Source organism: Argentina silus (assembly GCF_951799395.1).
Source record: "Argentina silus genome assembly, chromosome: 7".
NCBI classification, from domain to species: domain Eukaryota; kingdom Metazoa; phylum Chordata; class Actinopteri; order Argentiniformes; family Argentinidae; genus Argentina; species Argentina silus.
In genome coordinates, this window is record NC_139661.1 from 5,718,482 (window position 1) to 5,744,163 (window position 25,682).

The 25,682-nt window shown below is 40.8% G+C and overlaps 1 protein-coding gene across 3 annotated transcripts; it reads left to right on the forward strand.

Annotated features, from left to right (window-relative positions):
- Window positions 1–714: 714 nt before the first annotated feature.
- mapk1 (mitogen-activated protein kinase 1) lies at window positions 715–25,682 on the forward strand. 3 transcript variants are annotated; one of them, XM_083672631.1, is made up of 9 exons: window positions 715–1,028; window positions 13,001–13,183; window positions 13,839–14,028; window positions 15,969–16,085; window positions 18,481–18,595; window positions 19,879–20,010; window positions 21,222–21,331; window positions 21,644–21,772; window positions 22,113–25,682. In XM_083672631.1, exons 1-8 carry the CDS (start codon window positions 883–885, stop codon window positions 21,758–21,760), a joined length of 1,110 nt encoding a protein of 369 aa, XP_083528757.1. In that variant the 5' UTR covers window positions 715–882; the 3' UTR covers window positions 21,761–21,772; window positions 22,113–25,682. The 3 variants fall into 3 exon arrangements, with proteins under 3 accessions (XP_083528757.1, XP_083528758.1, XP_083528756.1); XM_083672632.1 differs by having other exon boundaries at window positions 22,116–25,682; XM_083672630.1 differs by having other exon boundaries at window positions 22,330–25,682.

Sequence of the window (25,682 nt, forward strand, 5' to 3'; positions counted from 1 at the left end):
AGAGGTCCAGCCCTGACTGCGCAAATTTTATGCTGTTTTAACTAATCCAACCCTTTTATCATTGTAACCATTTTATTTGTATCCTTTTAAAACATTCCAAAACATTTTATTGCACTTATTCATGGTTTCAGATACTTTTTAATTGAAGAATGGTTTTATGGATGGTAAATAATGCGCATAGAAATGTAACTGTGTTTTTATCTGAATGATGGCTTGTAAAACTGATATTGTGACAATAAAACTTTTTGAAAGAAAAAATAACAGCTTGACGGATCTAATCTAATCAAATAAACAAATATGTTTAATGTATAATATGTACAATTGCCTACATGTAAGCATATATTGAATAAAATATTATCTATAAACTTTAGTCCAAGTGTCAGCAATAGGCCCACAAAGCGTCTCAACTAAATGTGAGTTTTAATGCTATAATGAGAAAGAAAGATAGATAGGAAGATAGGAAGAAAAATATGTTTCAAAGTAGTCTTTCCCCAAAATGTTTGCACTATCACTGCAGTAGAATCACTCAAATACTGACTTGCAATTCCCATTAGTTTGTGGTTGCATATGACATTTTATTTTGAAGGCAACCGGAAGAGTTATTGCTGCCAGCATAATTTCGGGCTGCTGCCAGAACGGAGCTTCCTGCAGTAGCCTACTACTTGCTTTTGCTGTAGAATATTGCAGTCATTGTGGCCAGTTTATACACAGGGGCGAGGAAACTGGAAGTAATTTTCGTATCGCCCACTCGCTTTCCCTGACCGCTTTAGCCATAATTGAAGGCGTCATTTAAATTAAGAAAGCCTTACATTATTTTATAACGTGGTGTAAGTGTGGTGTCTGCCTATTCGTAATTGTCTTTATCGTTGTGGAGTTTTCACAATGGCGACAGCTGCGGTATCTGCCACTGCTGGCTGCGGCCCCAACCCCGGTTCGGGTGCTGAGTTGGTCCGCGGACAGGCCTTCGACGTTGGGCCTCGTTACAGCAACCTTTCATATATTGGAGAGGGCGCTTATGGAATGGTGTGGTAAGTAATCACTATAGTGTTGGAATATGGTCACTGCTGCAGAAGGTTGACGTTGGTTACGTCTCCGGCACTGTTACATTGTAACCCGAAATTGTTTGGCTGGTGATTTGACGTCTGCCATGTAGTTCACAGTTAAGGCACTTGTTAACATTACGTGGATACTTGTTGATCTTTTGGGAATTTGAGTAGACAGTGTATGCATTTCAACGTAGTCCACGCGCAAATATTATATTTGGCAAAAACAACGTCCATTTGACTCAGTGATTTTTGTTTTTTCCTACAACTTTTTATGTTTACTGATGTTAGTTTTCACCTGTTATGCTAGGCCAGCTCAGCCTGGGTCAAGTCCTTATAGCCATTACTGATTTCGGTATGCAGGGTCAGCAACAAATGTAAACAATAGGGAAAATGTTATACTCAATTAATTACATTCCATAAGAGCAGCATATACCGCTTATACAGCATACATATACAGCAGTTTACAAAATCTCCGATAACAACAAAAACATAAACAATGCTGTAAGTCCTTATTGGGTTATGATGGATAGATTTGACTGATATTCCTGTGTGTTGATCATATTTGTTTGTTGCTCTATCGTTTCTCACTGAATCATGTGCAGTAGAGTAGGCTATGTTACCCTGATGTCAATTGAGTGAATTATGTCTACTGCCTGGTGACTGGAAAAATTATACTCCATTCAATTGTTTCAGTAACAATTATTGTGTACCAATAACAATTAGGCCTAGAAACCATGCAAAAATAAAAGTATTAACATGGCTCCAGATGTTGGGCTACCTTTCGTAAGTCAAACTACTACAAAATAGCATAGTATAGCTGTCTTGTTCAAATATATAGTGACTGCTTGGTGATAGTGAGAGTGAGTGTGTGGCACTGACACACTCTTTGCGTGGGTGCGGTTGCTGAAGCAAGGTTGTGAAATAACATCTCTGGTTGTGCACAACAGGGCAATGCAAGCACATGTATAGCCTATACAGGACATTGCCACCGATTTTGTTGATGGAAATTAGAGATCACTTCTTGCACTCCCCCTCACAAGACACAAGCCAAGTAGCCATGAAACACAACTTGATATTTTTGTATACTGAATGCAATCTATTTAATCCATTATGGATGACATTCAGTATACAAAAATCCACAAAGTCATACATTTTACAAGGGGTAGTTTACTCAAAATACAAACGAACATGATATCACCTAAGTACCTCGGCTGTGGTCTATTTCCCAAGATCGCATTTGGATATTTAGCCTAGTTCTCTTAATATACTGTAGTAAACAACTTACAAACATGCCAATCCAACTTGTAACACACTAGTATGCCTCTCTGAATTGTATGTCCACTATTTAATTTTTTAAGTCTCTAATTCCTTCGATTGTTGGACTGCTATGTCTTATTCATAGCCAGACTGGCTGAGTGGTCTACTATAGGCAAGTGTGGGTTGCTAATGGGCAATTCCACGGTAACAAAATGACAAGATTTTTCACTTTCAAACGTATGCCAAACAAAAACCCTTGATAGCAAAGTTTAACAAACTCTATGCACAAGGACTACTTTTAACAATTTCAACTGAAAAAAATATTTGCTCCAAATTAAGTTTCAAATATGTCTGCAGAAAGAGTGGGGTGTTGAACTACAGTAAGTGAAGTGGATTTACATCTGGTAATAGAATGACGGTATCAGAATGATTAGATGGGTCCCCTACAGAAATGTATAATTTCGGGATGTAACATGATGATGTAGTTAAAATAGTGAGTAGTTGAAACAAAGTGAGTGCTGGTATTGTATTGTAATATAGATTTTCTCCTTGGCTTTAAGCACCCTTTAAGCTAACGTTTTTTTGAAACAATGCAGAACTGAGTGTTCCACCCACATTCAACATGCACGCCTCCCACTAGGGTAAAATAGTAATTATAATGGTTTGATCAAGCATTGTGATTGGCCGAGAGACATTCAAAGCCATGCTTTATTCCTTGATAAAGTAACAGCTATTATGCGTTTTACCTGTTTACCATACGTTGCAGTAATATACCTGCACATACACTTGAATTTCACATTTTATGAAACTCATGAAGTCCACGCTTGCCTACTGTCTGCCACCACTTCCATGTTGGAGCCTACAAGCATACTATTGAAGAAGCTGATTCTGGGCATCTCAGTAATATACATAATATACAGAGACCATCATGTACCATCATATAATTCTGTGGAAAGATGAAAAGGTGTCCTAAAAAAGGCATCTCTGAAGCACCTCAACCCCTTGTACCAGAATTTGTATTGTGACTCTTTTTTTGTTTACCTTTTGAAGAACAAATCCTCAACCACTGCAATCTCAACCACTGGCAACATCAGCTTCCTACATCAGAGTGTGTGCGAGAGATGCATTGTTTCCCGCAGTTAGTTTTTGTGTGGAAAGATGTTATGCTGTCTTAAATTGCAGAAATATAATGTTTTTATAATTAGAGCGGCACTGTGATGGCTTTTTATGGTGGACCACCAGTGTAAAGATGGCTTTAAAAGTAACTCAACCAATGAATTCTAGCTGGCTAGTTTTGCTGTTCCAGTCCTTCTCAGTAACACCAACTGTCATTTCCTGTATTCAAAATGAAAAATATCATTGCAGTCAGCATTAGCATGACATTTTTGCCGAATATGTCCAAGTGACATCCTAAATGTTTTGCTTCTACCCTGATATAGAAGAACCTCATGCTGTTTACAAATCCATCTAGGCTATTTATGAGAAAGTGTAGTTATTCACTAACATTTCAAAAGCTGGGGCTGCACTAAAATAATATGTCTTCTGTAACATCTCATCTGTCATCTCAATGTGGTGAAAAGCTATATTGTATGACCATACAACTATATATTTCACTGTAGTTATGGGAGATGGTTAAGCAACTTCATTAATTATCGTTGTCAGTGGTCTCTCATTCACCACACTGTGTCAGTGCGCTCTTTAATGATGGAGTGTTTTTTGTAGAAGTGTGCAACATATGTCATTATTCTCAATGGCAGTTATTTGCGCTACATATTTGTGTGATTGCTGGCTTTGCTTTCACCACTACTCAACAACAATGAAATCTCCATTTGGAGCATGAGATGAGGATTTTGATGCAGTTGTTCGTAACTACTACTTTATTCCCCTTTTAAGTTCCATGTAGAACCCTTTAGGATTCCATGTAGAGCCCTCTGTGAAAAGAGTCCTAAATGGAACCCATTCCAAAGGAAAACGTAAAGGCTAGGATCAATACTAGACAACTCTCTTATGCCTGCACGAATTATGTGATGGAACACACCTGACTAACCAGAAACACATGTCATGCCAATTTTCCAATACTACTGGGGGACTATGTATAAAAAGGGTTGGAATTTCTTAATGGTGAAACCAATCTGAAAAAAGAAAACTGAATTAAAGATGAGAATCTTTATTTTAACCTCATAGTAATTGTTTTGATTTCAAATCCAAGGAGTATAGAGCTAAAAGAAGACAAAATGCTTTCTCTTTCCAATACTTATGGAGGGCACTGTAAATCAATATCAGTAAAAACACTACAAGTATTCGGTAATACCAATACTTCATTAACTTTCATTATCCTCACTCCTCATGAGGGAGATGTGGGTTTTTGGTAAAAGAATGACCCATAGACTGGGCAATGATTCTTAAACTTACAGAAGCCAAACCATTTCCTAAAAACATTAAGTGTTGATATTAGTTGACTGGGGTCTAAAATGTAACATTAATGAGGTTTGATGTTTTTCTAAACACCTTTTTAAATACTTTTTCTGGTAGATGTTTTCTTTGACGCTTTTCCATATGTTTGACCAGAAGTCAAAGCCTTTGAATATAGACTCTTAGCTTTCATTTGATACCCAGTTTGATATGCTCTGATGAATTTCACATTTTGGTCCTCATGGTCTTTTTACATGGAGCTGCTGGAGCAACATGTCTCCACTTGGCATTCTCCTGACTTTTCCAGCCTGCCCTTACCAGCCTCTCAGCTCACTATGCAAACACTACACCTCCCTTTCCCTAATCATTCAATAGCTGTTCTGATGCTCTGTGCAGGCACATGAAAAAATACCTTTTCCCCCACTGCAAATTTTGGACAGGAAAAAAGTGGGCAACTGTTGGTTTTGGTGTGTAGGTAGCCAACCCAGAAATCCTCTTTTTCACATGGACTTATATCAACAATGGGCCCAATTCTGCACCCTCATAAACCCTGTGTGTGTGTGTGTGTGTGTGTGTGTGTGTGTGTGTGTGTGTGTGTGTGTGTGTGTGTGTGTGTGTGTGTGTGTGTGTGTGTGTATATGTGTATATGTGTGTCCTGTGGTGATGTAAGGAGTCTGGAATGCAGCGTGGAGCCCTGCTGTGTTGTAGAGTCTGGAGCTGAGTACTGTATGTGTGAGTAGTAGTGGTTGGTACAGAGAGGGTAAGGACACTAAAAACTACCCGATGGCCATTTAGTTCCCATATTTCTTTCTAAATGATCTGTGTTCAGGTATATGTCTGCCTTATGTTGGCAGACATGTAGGCAGGCCCATTGCCAATTCCACTTCAATTAATTGAACGTCCTTTCCTTCAGAATTCTGCAGTTCATGAATTACTTTTTAACTTGTTCCCCAAAAATTGCAGATAACTGATCTGCAGATATGTATATATATTTTTTTTTTACAGACAATGGCAAAAAGATGCTCTTAATGCTGGTTAGGCAAAAATATATATCTCAATAATGACCTGAAATGATCTCCATTGATAAATAGAGCAACATTTATTTATGTTAAAAGTTCCTATGCCAAATGAGAATTTGTGTTCAGTGCACTGCATATTGATATCAGTGGTTTGCTGTTCAATCTAACTTGTTGTGACAAAGAATTTTTATCCACAGAATTTTTGTTATACTCAGTTACAATGTATGTCATTTACAAAAACATACAAAATTGCACAGTGAAAAGCATTCTTTAAAAAAAACTGTTAAATTACCCCCTGGACTTGCTGGTTGCCAACCACTGTAATTTCCAGTAATGGTTTATTCCAGCCCTCCCTCTCTCCAAGACAAACTTTATCAAAGTGGTAAATAACGCTCCCTTCTTGAGTAAACAAACCTGTGTCATGCAGCCATGCTGATACTACACACCAAGCTGCTTGTGACAAGTTAGCTAGAATGTGACTCCTTATGCCGATCTTGTTCAGTCAACATCCTTTTAGTTAGCAACTGTGTTAATTGACTGCAAAGACCTAACGTTACTTTTCTAAATTCAGCCACTTCAGTAGGCACTCCAGTAACAGCAAACGCCAATAAACAAGTTCATTAATTCATAAATATCCATATATGTATATATTTTGCTCTGGAAAAAAACAATTAAACTAATTGTCTATAATTTCGGAATGTGAGGCTGACACGCATCTTTGGTGTTGTATCTGTGCATTATCAGGGGAATATGTGCCGATACATATATTTCTGTAAAAGGCCAATATCGGTCGATAATATTGGTGTTCCGATATCTGTCGGGCTTTACATTATATATTACTGTTGACAAAGTATTTCAGAGTTGAGTTTGAGTGTTGTGGACTTTTTTGAAATAGTCAGACATAAATTGAGACAGAAATTGAGAATTTATATATACGATCAATGCATGTAAAAACTGTCTGGGGTGGTGTACCACTTCAAATACTAGTGTTAGAACACTATGCAATGTAACTAGAGTGGAACATCCAAGTAGTGTTCGAGTCTCTTTCAGTCTCAGCTACAATGATATAGAGAGTGTGTGTGTTAACCTGCCTGAGAGGCAGTCTGTCCCTCTGTACCTGTGGAGGCATCTCCCTCCCCATGCCTGTCCTCACCTGGACTGGCTCCTATGAACCACATGACGGATATACAACGATACAACCAACAGACAACATCAACTGCAACGTCAGTTTTTCTAAAATGAAAAAAGTAATGCCCATAACTGTAATGTTCCCCAGTGATTTATTGTAGACACACAAACAGAAAAGGTTTTGATCCCGCTGGGATCTTCGTCAGGTCATGGATGTTTGCACAGCAAACTCTGCAACAATAGTCAAACAGGATGAAAGAACAATCCCTGATCCCCCCCCCCCCCCCCCCCACCCAGAGCTATGTAGTCCACACCATTCTGTGTTATTTGGAGGACAACTGAACTCCCCCTCAGTACAGTTAGGATGTGATAACGTGGGATGTGATAACGTGAGTGATCAAGAGTCCCTGTGGACGTGAGAGATTCAGTGTGTAGGCCTAAAGCAGGAAATTAACCAGTTGAGATTTACCTAGAAATGCAATCCGTGTCCATGGCCCTGGTTTATTCATAACACTACTCAAAAGCCCTATAACCCTCCTCGCATTGTCCAGCATGTTGTCATTGAGATTATTGTTTAGATTATTATAGTGGATTTCTTGTCCATATCACCGAGCTAATTGCTGTAGTGATTCTGTTGCTTAACTACGCTGCATGCCTTCACATACTGGAGACCATAAGAGATTAAGTTCTCTTAGGCTGTATGAGAAAACATTGTGGCATGGCTGCATTCTATATTCAGCAAAGCTTCAGGCTCTGAGCATTGAAGCCTTTGAGAGCTCTCGGTTACATGGCAGCAATCCCAATGTTCCTGTACATCATGTCTCTTGAGGTAGAAAAGAACCCTCACTATCGGCCTGATATCTGTGGGAGGAAAGAGGGAAAAAAACCCACCACATACGCTCACAACCCTGCTGCACACACACAGGTCCTCTTTTGAAGGTCCAGCTCAACCCGTTTGAGGGCTTTATTAGGCTTCACCCCAATTCAGGAGCTGCTTGAATTGGGAGGATACGATTAGGACACATTTTTTAATCAGCAAGCCATACAGTATGTCTGATGTTCATAGCTACAAAAAATCTGAAGCCAAGGCAGTAGCAGCACTGTATTTAGGTTTTTGTGTCAAGCCTCAACTGCTCAATTGCTCTGTCAAGTGAGAACTTATGTCAGATATGTAATGATTGCTTGGATATGTAGGTATTATTAGACTACATGACATTTCATGAGATGGTGAACATGTCATCCACGGTGGAGCTACTGTAATAGACAAATGGCTGGCCTGCCACCTGTTTTGGTATGAGATGAGTTGAGAGATCTGGCTAGGGAGATGTGACCACTCTAAAATTCTTAGACAGAGCTCTGGATACAAGGACTTACAGTCCTGATATTGAAATTATAGCTTTACATATTTAAATACTACATAGGCTATTGTTTGTTGACAGACATTATTTACAAACTATGAACAAACAACCTTACATTTTCAAAAAACTCCCATCAACAAACTCCTCCAACCAGTCTCAACCTCTCACTCATTCACTGCGGACAAATGCAACGCCTTCTCTCATTCTTCCACGTCAAAGTTGAAGAAGTCTACAACCAACTGGCCTCATTCACCACCCAAACCACTGTACCTGAGCCAGACACTAACCAACAATTCCTTCACCAACTTAACAGAAATAAACTCTGCTATCATAAAGTTAGTCTCAGGCGTGAATTCCTCCACTAATGCCCTCGACCCGGTCCCCTCCACCCTAGTCAAGGTCTGCATTCCCACCGTCTGCCCCCTCATTGTGCACAGTGTCAACACCTCCCTTGCCACTGCTCATGTCTCATCCGACCTGGACTGGACCCAAATATCCCCAACAACTACAGACCCATCTCTAATCTTCCATTCCTGTCCAAAATACTGGAGCGCACTGTTGCCACACAACTCAAAATCCACCTGGACAACAATAGCCTGTATGAGCCATTTCCATCCGGTTTCCGAGCACAGAAACGCTGAAACAGCCCCTATCAAGTCACAAATGACCTGCTACTTTCCTCTGACTCTGGTGCCATCAACATCCTCATCCTCCTTGACCTCAGTGCAGTGTTTGACACCTTCAACCACACCATCCTCATCAAACGCATGGAGACCAGCCTAGGAAACTCTGGCATTACCCCTCTCCTCCAACAACTCCACTGGCTACCCATCAAGCACAGAATGCACTTCACACTCCTCCTCACCACCTACAAAGCCTTCATACCCTCCCGCCTGGCCCCAGCCTACCTCGCCTCACTGCTCCAAACCCACAACCCAGCCTCCTGCCACAGCCTCAGGTCTGCCAAGGCCAACCTAATGGTCTCCACTTCCAGAGCAAGGCTCAAAGCCTGCGGGGAAGGGGCCTTCTGTATAGTGGCTCCTCGCCTCTGAAAAGCTGTCCCCAGGGAACTTAGGGATGCTCCCACTCTCCCACACTCCCTTAACACTACCTTTTTAAAATAGCTTTTCATATTTTATTTTATCTTGCTCCTTCTTTGTTTATTTGTGTTTATTATTTTCTTGTTCTCTATTTTCCCTGACCTAAAGTGTATTTGAGTTATAGAAAAGTGCTATACAAATAAAATGTAATATTATTATTCTTATTTAGTTTTACCAAACAATTTATAAATTATATTTTTCTAAAATCAATGGGTATATATCTTGAATTGAAATGACCATTGAACAGCAGCACAAATCTCAGATTGTGCCTTTAGTGGCATAGTTAGCTTTTTCCCTCTCACCCCCTTTCCCCCCCCCCCGCCCCTTTCACATCGGCATGGCAACAGCCTGTTGTATAACCAACCACACTGGCTGCAATATATGTAAAGCCTTGTAGTCCGTTTCCATGGAAACAGCCCCCCCCCCTCTCTCTCTTTCTGGGCACTGAGCATGCTCATAAAGCAGTCATGAGGCAGAGGAACTGGGAATGCAGATTGGAACAGAACAGATTCAGCTCAAAATGACTTCAACTTACTTGAGTGCAATTCAACAAGTAGAGTTCCATCAGTAGCAAGTCAACGACCAAAAACAAAAGTCACTAAATGGCAGCCATTACCTAGGTAGGTGATAATTGCATCCACTGCATATATGGTGAGATATATTGCAGCTTGGAGCGTGACTAAGGCTAATTGGCATAGCCAAAGCCCCCACAACATTCGCAAGGTGAGGAGACGCCAAGCACTTTTGGCCCCCTACCCAGTCCCAGACAATCACTCACAGTATTGGAAATGTGCAGAGACGTCTGGTAATATTTGAGTTGTGCCTCTCTTGCCCTTCCCGTATTGTCAGTTGATTCCTAGCTAGCAAGCTTGTAGTGGCCTCTATCAACAAAAGCTGTCGGCTTTACAATGGGCCAACAGCTCAAAAAAGTAAATATAATATATAAAATATAATTGAAAATATACATTTTCAGAGTTGAAACTATCAATTGACAGTTGAGGGACATTTTGTTTTGGGACATTTTGTCCATATCTGTTTATTTACATGCAACAGAGGCAGCTTTGCATACTAACACTGAAATGTAAATGATATTCAAATTTCAACAAGCACAATGACAACAGTAGTCTGCCTGTCTCATGTTATGTCAGTGTTCCAGGGAGCAACCTCAGATGCCATACCTTTTGACAGACTCCTCCCTCCCCTCACTGGCTTCAACCAATCACACCGTTCTTTAACCATTTCTCATTGAATTTTCACCTCGCTATGGTAGCTGGTGAACTGTTGCCATAGCCATTTTAACACTTTCAGGCCTTATTTGCTGTTACTTGTGATCAAGGTGGCTAGCTAACTAACTAATAACTAATTAACTAGCTAGCTAGCTAACAAATGAACAATGTTGCTGAGGGACAGAGAGCAGAAGCCGGTGGTGTGTGCCTCTGACCGAGAAAGTTACTTCCGCAAGAGTGTGATTCCACTCGAGGTCTGCACGCGTCACACACCTGCTACTAAAGGATGCCCAATCAACCTGACAATGATCAAATCGCCCTGACCCAACGTGACCACTGCAGAGCGCGCTGTAAAACATGCAAGCTTGGCTGGAACCATGAATGAACAGAGGCGGGAGCCGCCTCCCTTTGTGCTACACAACTCCTCCAACGTACACTCTCTCTCTCTGCCTGAGGCTGATCCTCCCCTCTGATTGATGGAATACATTTTACAAAGGCCACTGTTGAAGATAGGATCATCTCAGTCTGACCAGTGACCAGGGATAGGGGGTCGTTGTCGCCCACTGTTTTGCGTATTCATTAGAATGTCGAGTTACCTGACAAGTTTATTTCGGCAGGTATACCACGTGACAAACAAAAAAATGTTTGCCCTCCGGAGGACGTCTTTAAGACAATTTAAGGCCAAACATTTTGAATAATAAATGTAAGACAGTATTGGCTGGTGAGCCACTCTGTTGCCACCAGCGGCCCGACCAGTGCTTTCTGGCTGGGTTATTTCCCCCTCAGAATTAAAAACAAGAGTGAGTTGAATGGATGCCCCATGTGTCATTTTGCCCCATCAATGCCATTCAGTGTTGTAATATATAAATATACAGGAATTTGTGATTTTTATTACCACGCTTGCATAGGCCATGTGTCTTTGATATCATTCTCTCCTAAACCATGCTCCTTTCAGTAAGCATAGCACCAGTCTGCATTTGCTTTCTTTTGACATATAACTTATAACAGCTCACACCAGATATGTTATTGGGCAAGTTTAGTTCTCCTTTCAGGAGCAAAGCCATGCCGGAAATGCAATGTAAATAGAAAATATCTGAGCCAGCATAGTACAATTCAGTTTGGAATGAAAACCATTTAAGTCGCTTTGGATAACAGATCATTTTTCAGGAGCTCAGTACTGCTGTTTAGTTCTCCCCCTCATACAGTGGGCTTGAGTTGTACAGTCAGTTTGTTATCCATTTAGCAAACAGACACCACTTATGCTTGATAACTACCTCCTGGTCTGCTTGGCACAGAATTGCTTGTCAACACCCCCCTGTGAATGAGAGGTCGTCTTCAAGACAAGTACGCAGCCCACGTAATTACAAAACATCCTCTTCAAGTGAGAGTGCAGTGCAAAACAAATGGGGTGAGATGGCATGATTGCAACAGTAGTTCCTATTTTCTCTCCTCCTACCGTGTTTGTGCTGTGACTGCCTGAGGCTTCTGTTACATAAGGATGTGTTTGAATGCTTTATCTCTCTTGGTAAGAGGGGAACTGGAAAGGGAGGGAAAGTCAAATCTACCCTTCTTCAGCTTAGCTACCACTGGGTCTGTTTTTGAGGTTGCACATTGCATCACTAATCACCTCTTTAAGAATATCACATTTTTATTTAATCAACACAAACTTAAATTAATTGAAATCAATCGTGGGGTCAGACCACGAACGATACAACATTGTTGCGTATGGGCAGTGCTTGAGAAGCCTCTGATAATTATGTCAGACTATTAATGGCAACTCTATTTAGTACTATACTGGTGGTGACCATGACATTTACAGAAAGGGATAGATACACTGACTGACTTTTGTGTATTCTGGTGAGCAAAAGTGTAAAGTCGCCTATGTTGTGGAATTTATTCACCTTAAATCTATTACTGGTTTGGTATGTGCTATTGAGGTGTTATATTGTTCATTAGAAAAAGTCAGGTCAGTTTCATAATGTGGTAGTGCTCAGTGCGCCTTAATTCATTACTGTGGATTGTAATGTACCCTCATTGATTGACCACACACTTACCCCCTTGTTTGTGTGGGTGAGTTACATATCAGGTTCAGGAACTGCCCTGACCCAAGCACTCCTAACCTCTGCCATTGTGAGCTAGAATATCCAAACTGGTCCTGAATCTGCACAGTGAGAGCTCTCTCTCTCCTCCCACACACTTCTCTGTAGGGCTGGGAGGAGTGGATTAGAGTGTGAGAGAAGGTCACTCATAATCGCCCTTGCAGAAGACTGGCCTGCTTTTCCCTGCAATTCTGTCTCTTCCACTGCAGCAACATATTCTTTGTTTGTATGTATGTGTGTGTGTGCGTGCGTGCGTGCGTGCACGCGATACAACAGGCTAAGAGTCCTCATCTCATCTCTGGTTTGAACCGTGATTGACTCTCAACTAATTTTGTCTCTTGTTTGGTGTTGTCAGCTCTGCCTATAACCGGGACAACAAGGTACGCGTGGCCATCAAGAAGATCAGCCCATTTGAGCACCAGACGTACTGCCAGCGCACCCTGAGGGAGATCAAAATCCTGCTGCGCTTCAAACATGAGAACATCATCGGCATCAACGACATCATCCGCACACCAACCATCGACCAGATGAAAGATGTGTATCCTTTCCTTCATGACAGTCTTCTGTTTACCTGACCCCCACACACCCTCTCTTGTGCAGTTACAACACTACAGCTTGCCAATTTTCATTCAGATTCATCAATTCAATTCAGTGGCTTTATTGGCATGATGCGTGTATGTGTAAATGTTGCTAAAGCAGAACTCACTTCCATGAGTTTGAGCTATGCTTCGGGCCAGAAAAGGAACATTGATAATCTGAGAGAGAGGAATATTCAAAAATAGACAGGATGCAACTCCTTCCTTTTACATTGAGGATGACCAAGGCTGAATTTCAAAAGTCTTTCCTTGATTCTTTGCGTCCTCTTCCCTCCTACTCAAAATGCATTGGAGGAGAAAAACCAAGGCATCTCCCCTCTAACCTCCTCCTCCAATGCATTTAGAAAAGTAGGTGAGGAGAGAGGACACAAAGAACCAAGGAAAGACTAGAGATTCATCACAACTCATGAATATATCAAGTCCTCTCGTTTACAAGGTGTGTTGGTTACTTTCATATGATATCCCTCACCATTAGCCAATCAGCATAACAGTTGAACCGGCTGACCTAAAACAAAGAGTAACTCCCCACATACTGTATGAAGGGGGACTTTACACCCGGCTTTTGACAAAATGAGGCTTTAACTGCTGGCTGTCTAGCTACATTGTCCAGGATCTTATGGAGACAGACCTGTATAAGCTCCTGAAGACCCAGCACCTGAGCAACGATCACATCTGCTACTTCCTGTACCAGATCCTGCGAGGCCTCAAGTACATCCACTCAGCCAATGTGCTGCACCGAGATCTCAAGCCCTCCAACCTGCTGCTCAACACCACCTGTGATCTCAAGGTGATAATAATTGCCATGAACTTTATGAATTTCTTTACGTCGTTACAGGGTAATGATGTTTTCCTGGCTCAAAAAAGGGCTTAGATGGGGGGTGGAGCATGGGAGCGGAGTCACGGCTGCTAGGGGGGTCCGGGGGCATGCGTCCCGTGAAGATTTTTTTAGGAGACAGCTGTTAAATGGTCAATTCTGGTGGCTTGAAGTGGATGCTGGACCTGAATCAAGGACAATTTGATTGACATGAAGTTGGCTCGTATACACTCAAAACACAATAACAAGGTGGTCCTCCTGGAAGCTGGTTTTACATCTCTGTAAAAGAATGACTAATAACCTGAATTATAACCTATCCCAGCCGAACTGTATACAAAAAGTAGTCAGCTGGCCTATGCTTCCCAGCTAGTTGATTAAAGAAAAATAAATCAACATTGATGTTGATTAATCAGAATATCAATACATGCATTCATATTCCAACCCTCATGCTCACCTCTAGCCAGATAGCATCCTCCTCTATACTATCCTCTTTCCTATGGACAGATAGAGTCGGAAGCTTTGTCATGTATCAAAATAAAAATGACCCCCGCCAAGACACAGTTTGTAATAAAATCCTTCTTTCACGGACTCTGATGGTTCATCGAGTGGTTGTCCCCTTTGACGGGCATCAAGCTCGCCAAATTTATCTTGCAAAGTAATTTAATAGCAAGTAAAGAGAGACAGTGAGCTAACTTTGACTAAATCCTGAGTTGGAAGTTGACTTGCATCAGAGTGAGTGAAAGAAGGACTTTATTACAACTGTTGCTTTTCATCAGCGTCATTTTTATTTCAATACCTAACAAAGTCTCCAACTCTCTGTCCATAGGAGTGTATAGAGTAGGATGCTATCCGGCTAGCTCACCACCGTCCCTCATTTGGCTAAGACTCAGCCTCAGACTGCTGTTCCTCTGCTACCTCTCTCTGGTTCTGTCGGTCCTCCAGAGCCTGTGCGTTTCCTGCTGCTTAGCTCTAACTTGCTGCTGACTACAGTGATTTAATGGTGCCACATTCAAAATAATTGTAATTGCATTTAACATACACTAATTTCTTGGCACACTTTGGGCCCGTTAATAATCGATCATCGCTGGAATGCCATAGCCTATTTGAGTATTGTTGCTGACCATGTGCATCCCTTCATGGCCACAATTTACACATCTTCTAAAGGCTACTTCCAGCTATAATGCACCATGTCACAGAGCAAAAGTCATCACAAACTGGTTTCATGAACATGACAATGAGTTCAGTGTTCTTCAGTGGCCTTCCCAGTCACCGGATCTGAATCCAATAGAACACCTTTGGGATGTGGTAGAACGGGAGATTCATACCACAGATTCATAGTGTTTATATTATCTACTGCAACTCTGAATGTATCCCCTCAATACCCACCACAGTTGTGTCTTACCGTTTGCTAGAGTGTTTGTCAAGGTATCTTCTTCAGTTCTTTCTAATACTACGGAGCAAATACACTCCAACTACGCACTCTACTGCCAATCACGCCCTCCTGGTTGTATAACCACATTGCATGCAAATGTGTCTTTACGTGAGTAAATAGGGAGCATTTTTAAATATATTTTTTAGCTAAATTTGAGCCATTTTCCTTGGCAGGCTGAAAAAACATTAAGGCGGGCCTCCCAAAGATTCTCTGATTCTCTATGCAGGAAAAACCCTGCACTATTAGTAAAGTATGCTAGCGATGTTGCCCATTAATGTCAATGTAGGGTTGGGCGATATTAACTAATATCACCATAATATCACCTCAATCATCATGATTTAAACTGTCACTGTGACCATGTAAACAATATTATGATAAATATCAGATAATCTTAACAAAGTTATGAAACAATTAACCCAATTAACCCCCGTTGGGTGAGTGTGGACCCTGTTCTCTAATTCTCCTCATTCTCTGTCCACAGATCTGTGACTTTGGTCTTGCTCGTGTGGCGGACCCCGACCACGATCACACTGGCTTCCTCACGGAGTATGTGGCCACACGCTGGTATCGGGCGCCTGAAATCATGCTTAACTCCAAGGTCAGTGCCCAACGGTGTCAGTGCCTAATGCTGTCAATGCCCAAAAGCTCAACTCAAACTCACCACCCAGTATGCCAAAGCACCACAATAGTAGTCGTTCTATTTCTGTTTTTGTTGAAAATCTTTGATTGTTTGAAGGCTTTGAGTCCTCAAGCCTGGAGTTGAAATAGTGTCGCCATCGTCAATGAAAGCCATGGTTTTGGTAGGCTAACGTTAAAATGCAGGAGTCCGGCGGACAGTACATAAATTGTCATGTATACTATGTTCATATTTGATTTAGTGCATAGTGTGTGTGTGTGTGTGTGTGTGGGAGAGAGAAAGAAGGAGAGAGAGATCGAAAGAGAGCAAACCTCTTTGTGTAATAATTGCACGTATTTTGACCAAGTCCTTTTGGGGATATTGGCGTACGACCATGACAACACAGGATAAATTTACCGACCAAACAAATGCACGGTCACTGCCAGGACAAGCTTGAGTCACGAACAGTACCACACCACGATTGGCCACACGGACGGCCCAATCGATGCTAAGCTGATTTTCTCCCGGGGACAGAGTAATCACGACCCCCAGAGACGGCGCTTTTACTTAGCATCGTGAATCATGGGAACTCAAAGTCTTTAGGGATTTATGTCCTGGCAACAGCAATTAGGCGGATGTTTATTTGTCAACTCACTGGGTGCTGTCACACAACTAGGGAGGTTACAACAGGGCAAATGTATCAACTGCTAATTTTGTGGATAAAACATTGCTCTTTTACAAGTGTCTTTTGTTTATGTTATTGACACTTGAATTTCGATATAACAAAGTGTATCATTTAAACCTATCTAATTATATTCCTACTTGAAGGAGTAGCTGACAACAGGAAAACATTTAATTGATTGCACATGTACTGTACAGATAATAACACTGATCAAACCTGGACAGATGCATCATTGTTTTATGTGAAAACTGATAGGACGCAGTAGCTTGTTTTTTAATGGTTAGGTGAAACAATACTGTTTTATAAATGTAAGAGCTCAAAAAAGTTCAGAAAAAAAACATTTTCTAAGTTAATATTATTGTGTATGTACATATTGTGTATGTACATAACATTTCATGTTAAAATCTAAGATAATATTTCTATCTATTTGTACAATTTGTATAGCCATGACATCATTGATTTACTTAGCAGGCAAGAAGGAATCTATGGAGCAACACAGTTTTTGACTGTGTAAATTATATTTCTTTGTATTGCTTTTACTTTTCAAGTAAACAGTTAAACAAAGAAGCTTCTGGATATGTTTTATGTGTCAGACTCATTGCTTCACATAGGAAACAGTGGTTGCATTTTATTTATAAAGCTGCAACACTAAGGTCTGTTGGTTGGCACTAGTTTGTTTTTAATGGTTTGGTTAGACATACAATGGTGGTCATATGTGGTCAGTTGGTTTACAATAGTTAGGTTAGACATACTGGTTGACAGTAGTTAGGTTAGACATACTGTATGGATGTCTAACCCAACTATGAAGCCAATCAGGGAATAGGTATTCACACACTCTGGTGTTTTGGTGAGCTACATTTATTCTGCCCATCTAAACAAACACCTAGTGCCAGTTGTTCCTATTTTTCACTACTATTTGCTGACTACAGCAATCTTTGATTTGGTATTCCCAATGGGTTGTGGTTTAAGGATTTGTATTCTAACAGTACAGGCATTCAGACAGAGATGGATGAAATGCACAAAAATGTGTTTGCGTTGTGTATGTTTATCTACCAACTTTTCACATATGTAAATTCGGACAAACAAATTGTGGCTGGTTGTCAGTCATCTGTCAATATGACCACCCCATAGGAAAACAAATAGATTTGACAAAACTGACAAAATCAGCTTTTGTCTGACAAGAAAATCCTGTCTGAGCGGGCCCTATCAGGCACATGAGGGAAGCTGCCAGATAGCATAGGACATAAAGGGGTGGGTGAGTCACAGGCTGCATTCTCGCATCCATCCGCTGGGCTATTGTCACCATAGCAACAACGGGTCTTTGCTTTCAAGGCCATATCAAGCTCATTGATATCCAATCTGTTACTGCGTGCGTGCGTGCCTGCGTGCGTGTCGCGCGCATGTGCTTTACTGTATGAGTTTCTGTCTTCTGATGTCTCTTAGGGGTGTGTGTGTGGGTTTGTGGGTGGGTGGGTTCCATTGAAATCTGATTGATCTTTTGTGCGTATTTGGTGTGCGTTTCCACTGACTGAGACTCTCCCCGCCCTCCAAGCCTCCCACCCCTCCAAAGCAGAGCTAAAAAGCAGAGATTGCCAAAGCAGAGATACAAATGGAAAGAAAAAATAAATTAAAACAAAATGATGTTTCTGTCATGTTAATTCTCTCTCTCACTGTCACTGTCTCTGTCACTGTCAGGGTTACACCAAGTCCATTGACATCTGGTCAGTAGGCTGCATCCTGGCTGAGATGCTCTCCAACAGACCCATCTTCCCTGGGAAACACTATCTGGATCAGCTCAATCACATTCTGGGTAAATCACCATTCACAATTTTACATGCAACATTTGAAACTGTTTAATTATTTATTTACAAATGAGGATACTGATTTGTAAATTGAACCGAGTCCCTAGAATATACATACTGTAGTACCTTACCCCTTCCCTCTTGCCTAAGTTGGACCCCCAATACGCATGCAAGATATTCAAGCTGATGACTGTTGTCTTTTGCTGCAACAATCGTAAACACATGCATTGGAAAACTTACCGAAAACACGTTGCTATCTCATTGACGCTTCTCACATTGTGGTGAGAACTTTACCGGTTGATCAGATCAGATACTGGTCTCTTTGACAGCCAGCGGCTTCCTGTCTTAAATCTGCTTTTGACTGTGTGAACTTCTCTCCGCTAAACCCAAACTTACAAACGAATCCCCTCGTTCCCCAAACAAAACAAGACTGTAATGTCAAACAGGACATTTACTCTGAAAAATCATCAGAAAACATTTTTTTTCACCCAAAGCTTCAGTTGCTTTGGTTGGCTTCCAGCACTGACAAATGCCTGCTTGCATCTCAGCCAGCAGGTAGCCAATATGCAAGTTGCAGGTTACATGCCCACGGCAAGTGGTACAGTAGATGCCCAGAAACATCCCAAACATTCTGGAAAAGCAAATTCAAACAGAAGGACAGGGTCTTGGCAGGTGCACGCACTGTAACAAACTGCCGATGCATCATATGTAATGATTGAGCATGGTTATTTAGTGACATCTTCAATGGGGGAAAGCGACATATTTCAACTTTGATGCTAAATGTTTAGCGATTTCCCACCATAAAGGGTCAATATATCACAACTCTTCTAAACCATATCTCCTCCATCGATGTTAATCAAACTTAAAGTGCTGACTTACCCGCAACTGTATCCTGTCAGTCAGATGTTGAGTCAGAGATATTACTGATATGATGAAACCTCGAAACAGCCACTTGACACATACTGGTCTGCTCCTGCCAATGTGTTTCAAAGTGTACATAGTGGTACGTAGTGCATATTCGAGTAGAAGTTACACTGTACCTGTCATTGCCGTTATTAGAAATTGTAATTGTATGTTCAGATACTACTGTTGCTGATGGTATACACGTTTTAGAATTGATGAATTAGAGATCAATGTTTAAACACGATTGTAAAACATTCACTCACTCTCTCACACAAACTCTTGTCTTTTCTCTCTCTCTCTCACATACACACACACACACACACACACGCATTCTGTGTTCTCCCTCCCTCCCTCTCTCTCTCTCTGACTGTCTGTCTGTCTGTCTCAGGTATCCTGGGTTCCCCTTCCCAGGAGGACCTGAACTGTATCATCAACATCAAGGCCAGGAACTACCTGTTGTCCCTCCCACTGCGCTGCAAAGTGCCCTGGAACCGCCTCTTCCCCAACGCTGACCCCAAAGGTGAGAGGTCAACTCTTAATTTTCTCACTGTTAGGTGGGAAGTGTAAGATTTAGACTGTTAGGAGACATGCTAATCAGGCCAACCATTTGGAACTGGTTTTCACAACATCCTGTGATGGTGAGCGATCAAGTTAAGTGTGACAAGAACTATCAAACCAAACAACATACAGGTTGATATGGCATGAAGATGTTAATGCTCTGTATACTACTTCAGTATCAAAGTCTAAGACACTACAAGAGCTGATGTAAAACTCAGTTCTTGGTTCAGACCACACTGCTGGACCCAGAGTATGGACTTGCTCTGCTGCCTGATACAAGTAAATGATTCCTTAAACAAAGAAGTTGTCACTGTCCTTTTATTTTCTTCCACAAGTTTTATGCAAAGTTATCTGAAGCTGCAGGTCTTCAGGAGAAACTAATAAAACATGCCGTGTGCTGATGACTATGAATAATCCTTAAAGGGATGTTGAACTTTTGTCACTTCGACCCCACTTACACCTTGTATTAAAATGCATCCTGTATCCAGATACTGTCCGTATCCTGATTTGTGTCCACAGGAAAAGTCAGGTGTCAATGGAAAAAAGACACACTGCGAAAGGTGGACAAGGTCGCATTGTAGCCGAATCGCAGATTGTAAATGCAATCTGGACACAGAGGTCGTTAACCACATTTTCATGCAAGGTTTAGATGCGAACTGGCCAAATCTGACTGTTATCAGATCATGCATGCCTGATTCAGTCACAGGATGCGTGTTAATGCATTTAATGCATGTTAATCAAATACACAGTGTGTAATTGATTCCTATGCAAATCAGAGACCCTATAAAAACAAAGATATTAATTTCAAAATTACATGAACTATCCTTGCATTAAGATGGACTCAATTCAACTTATTGAGTGATTTGTTGATGGCATTTTTGCATTTTAACTCATTTTGAGAGTGTCATAGCAAAGGGTCTGAATACTTTTGTACATGATGTATTTCTGTATTTCAATTTTAATAAATGTACTGACATTTCTAAAAATCTGTTTAAAAATCTTTAACATTGTCAGCTAGTCTAGTTGTAGATGTCATCTCAAAGCAGCAATTAGTCAGGTCTTGGCTACTAGGGATGATTCTTTTGTCAGTCAGCACTTATCTTAATCTTAAGTAGTCACCCCTCTCACTCCTCACAATCCTAACACCACCTCCTGTCCATGTTTGTGTTTCAGCGCTGGACCTATTGGATAAGATGTTGACCTTCAACCCCCACAAGAGGATTGAGGTGGAGGAGGCCCTGGCTCACCCCTACCTGGAACAGTATTACGACCCTACAGATGAGGTGAGTCCTCCACCAGTGGAAATGTTATGGTCCATTCCACAGGGTTAGAGTCTCATCAAAGAGCCTGTGTCTAAAACTCAACACATTCCCATTCTGAAGGTCTCCTTGTGTCGCATGACTTCTCTGTGTAACAATGCATGTGCAAAACGTTACGTTTTCCAAGTTTTTCCTCTTCGTTTGAGTTAATGTTTTGATTTCTCTCACAAATGATCTATGTTGAATGTTATGATCTGTGGTTATTAAATTGAACATTTCAATGAACTGAATTCAGGTGTGCTGACATTAAAATGCCCTCTCTCGATGATCCTGTAGCCTGTAGCTGAGGCTCCGTTCAAGTTTGACATGGAGCTGGATGATCTACCCAAAGAGACACTGAAAGATCTGATCTTTCAAGAAACTGCACGCTTCCAACAAGCCTTCAGATCCTAACCTCCCACACAGGTAAATCCATGGTCATTTAAAGGGAAAGTTCACTATTTGACACCTTATAGTCATATGGTTCATTAACATCTTATTTCTAAATTGCATGGCCAAATCAACTAAAATGAACTCTCTGACTTAGTTGGAATTTACTTTGAAGTGGTTCGGCCACAGTCATCCTTTGCTTAGAGATGAATCTGCCGCCAACTCTAGGGGCCCAACTTATCGCTGGAATGTAATGAAATGTACAGTTTCCTGGAATGGATACATGTAAACAATGAAACTGGACGCTTTCTTTGGGATTAAACTTACCTTTAGCAAGAGCAACATTGATTTAGCAGTGCTTCTAATGTTTTTATAGAAGCAGATACATCTTCCTGAAGAGCTGTATTGGTCCAATGTCCTGGATATGCTGAAACATCAACCTTTTCCAGCATATTGTTTAAATATGGAGTTGAGCAGCTTTTATTATACAAATGGAACAAGTAATAGACTACTAAGAGCAATTAAATTAAAACTGTTCGTGATCTTTCTTTCCCTGTTGATGGTCTTTCACGGTGCTTTCCTCTCTCCCCCAGATTGTTCTCTGGACTCGCCTCTGCTCCGCCACTGCTGTTCTCTGCCTCCACTGTGTTGCTGTGGTTTTCTCTGTCTTTGGCGCATCGCCTGTATTCCCTGGCTCTCCCGTCAGTCCACATTGCTCAGGAATGGCGTCAGGAATCAATCTCTCTCTCTCTCTCTCTCTCTCTCTCTCTCTCTGTCTCTCTGTCTCTCTGTCTCTCTCGGGCGCGCGTGCTCTTCTATATATATGTCACCTTCCCCCCTTTATGCCTATGGGGTGAAGGAGTCACATGTTGGCTTATAAGTGTGGAGGTGCTTGTGTGTTTTAAGCCAAGATAAACAAAAGGTTTTTGTGTCTCAAAGGCTTTGGCTCTGGCGATTCCTGTTCAATCAGACCTTTGTCTCTCAAGTCAAATAACAGTGATAGATTTTGCTGTTGTGTTTTTAGTGCAATTGTTGTTATGGTTATCATTATTCCTACCCTGCGTAAGCAACGGTAGACGATTGTTTTGGAGTGAACGGCTTATGTGAATTATCTTTATAGCTCGTTTTATTCTCTAACTTAAGCCAAGCTATGATCAGGGACATGATCATGATCAGGTGTGAACTCTGGAAGACCCCGCAATTAAATCAACTCATTTATGCAATGAATGCACACAATCATTCACGGACTACACAGGGAAGAATGCCCTCCAACGGTTTTTCATAAGCATAAACACTGTTAGAGCTCTGTTCTATCAAGAAGCCTTTTGTGGGCTTTTTCAAAACCTTAACACACACATACACACACACGCACACGCACACACACACACACACTCACAAATGCCTCAGACGCAACATGAGGGCTCTCTCATGAGTATGTCCACCATCACAGCTGATTGTTAACATGTGGTAATTGATGGAGGAATGAAGGGTAAGATAAATGGATGGATTGACATATTGAACTATTTATCAATTGATGAATGGGATGGCAGGAAAGGATATGTTCATTATCATTTAACATAGTGGGGAACTTTAGTAAGTGGGAGAGTTTTGTTTTTGAGGTCAGTCAGTGGCCCACTCCCTGCCAAATTGAAAACGTCAGTCCTCTACGATACGGGTGACTTCCCCATCAGTTTCTCCTCAGTGGTAAGAAACGACACAAAATAACGTTTGTTATCAAATGAATATCACCATCTAGGGACATTAATGAGTTGATTACCGTGAAACCTTGTTATGTCTGAAAAAAAAAAAAAGTGCAGTGCCTCCTTTTCTTCCTCTGTGGTATCTATCTATTTTTCTGTCTCTGTCGGTCTGTCTTTTGCCTTGTAACAATAAGACTGTGCCCTTTGCATGACTGTTAAAAGCTCTGTATACAAAGACTATGTAAGTGCCACTCAGCTGGGCCTTCCACCTGGGAAGCCTGGGCTCTTCTTATTCTACCTTAGTGGTCTCTCACTTCTCAATCAGAGGGTGCTTATAATCTATGTTTTTGGTTTGCTTTGGGGTTTTTTGCGTGTGCTTTTGTCTTTTCAGTTTTGTTTTCTCTTCTTTTGATCAGAGATTTCAAGACAGGTTTCTGTTGCATGCTAAAACCTCTTGTCATACTGTTGCGTTAGGAGAAGAAAGATATCTCATTGCCTCAAGAAACACAATTTGCTCCTTTTTATGCATGACCATTGGTCCAGAAAAATTATTGAACCAATTGAGATACGCACTTAATGGTTATGCAGGAATATGGTCATTTTTGCCAGATCAACTTTTTTTAAACCTCAACACACCTATACAAGATAAAATATTCTTGGTCTTATAAACTACATTTTGTCTCAAATTGAAGCCAAAATCTCATAGCATATACATGCGTGCTTCAGCAGTTTATATGGACAACTTTGCTGAGCCTGAGTTGAATATTTACTTAATTATAGACATTTATAGATTCAGTCCACTGGAACTGTTTCAATTGTATGGAGGTTTATACTGTAACAGTGTGTATGTGTATACCCCTCAAAGGGATCAACAGTTGGATTAATGAGAAAGCGAAAAGTGACAAAATGTCTGTGCGTTTTTTCAGCACTTTTCCCAAACAAAAGAAGCGAGGCACTGTTTGCATCACAATATGTTTGCAACTCCCATATCTGCCAGCTTCTTACTGCTGCAATCTCAGTAGTCCTCGTTGATTTGTTCATCAGTGGCCATAGCTGTTTTCAATGTCTAAAGTGGTTATCTTGTTCATACAACTAACCAGACATACCTGTGTACTGCAGCATCCCCTGGAAACATGTACTATAGATCATTTATTATGGGAGTGAAAAGGAAAACATAAAAATGAACAAAGCAAACTAACTGGCCCCGATGGATGTATGTTTAGCTTAATGGCAACTCATTAGTTAGTGCTTGGACTACTTGATCATTGCTTGAGATGCTCAGAGAAAACTTCACGTGGAGTAAGTCAGTTGACATCCTATTTTGACAAAGGTTTTATGCACTTGCTTTTATATTGCTTATAATGCCATCATCGGACATAAGTTAGCCCAGGATCAGGTGCCTGCAGGGCCTTAACTTACCTGTAGATGGCGACTAAAGGGCAGCCAGGAAGGTGGGGAGGGAGGGGGCACCGTGCCAGAAAACCTACCACAAAAACCTTGGAAGATGAGCTTCTGCAGAGTCCATGTGCAACATGTCTGGTGTTTTCGTGCCTTTCTTAATAGTCTTCAATTCCAAGATTTGATGTGCAGCTTTGTTTAGTTGGGGATCAGTTGTGATTGCAGTATATTCTTAAGAAATGATGAAAAATAAGCACGTTGAATCACGTTCTTCTCTTTACTCTCATGGTTACGTGATTTTACAATAAGTTACTTTGCCGCAGCTTTGTGATTGTGATTCTGTATCAAAAAGATGAAGACTGAAATTTATATTTTTTGCTTTACCCCCTCCCCCCTTTTTGCCTTGTTTCTTTATTTTGATGTTTTGTGCAAATGTTTTTTTATTGTAAAATTAATGTTATGTTTCTATTGAATATTAATCTTGTTTTAAGAGTTGTTTCCATGAATTGAACTGTGTCCTTTGTATGTTTTGATTAGTAGAACCTTTAATTGTGAATTTCACTTATGAGCTAAAACAAAACAAAAAAAACAAGTTCATGTCTTTTTGGTTGTGTTTTTGGAGTTTCTGTTAGCATCAGTAGCTGGAAAACCAGGCCATAGAAATGGTTTCAATTGATTGATCTTTTAATCTTGCTATGCCATGTGAAGGAGTTGACTTGAACAAAGCATTTATTTGCTGATGTTAAAGACTGACTGCCATTTAAAAAAAACAAAAAAAACAATAGCAATTTATTATTTTGCCTCGCTACCATGACATGTAACCTAGAAAATAAAAACACTGTATCCTA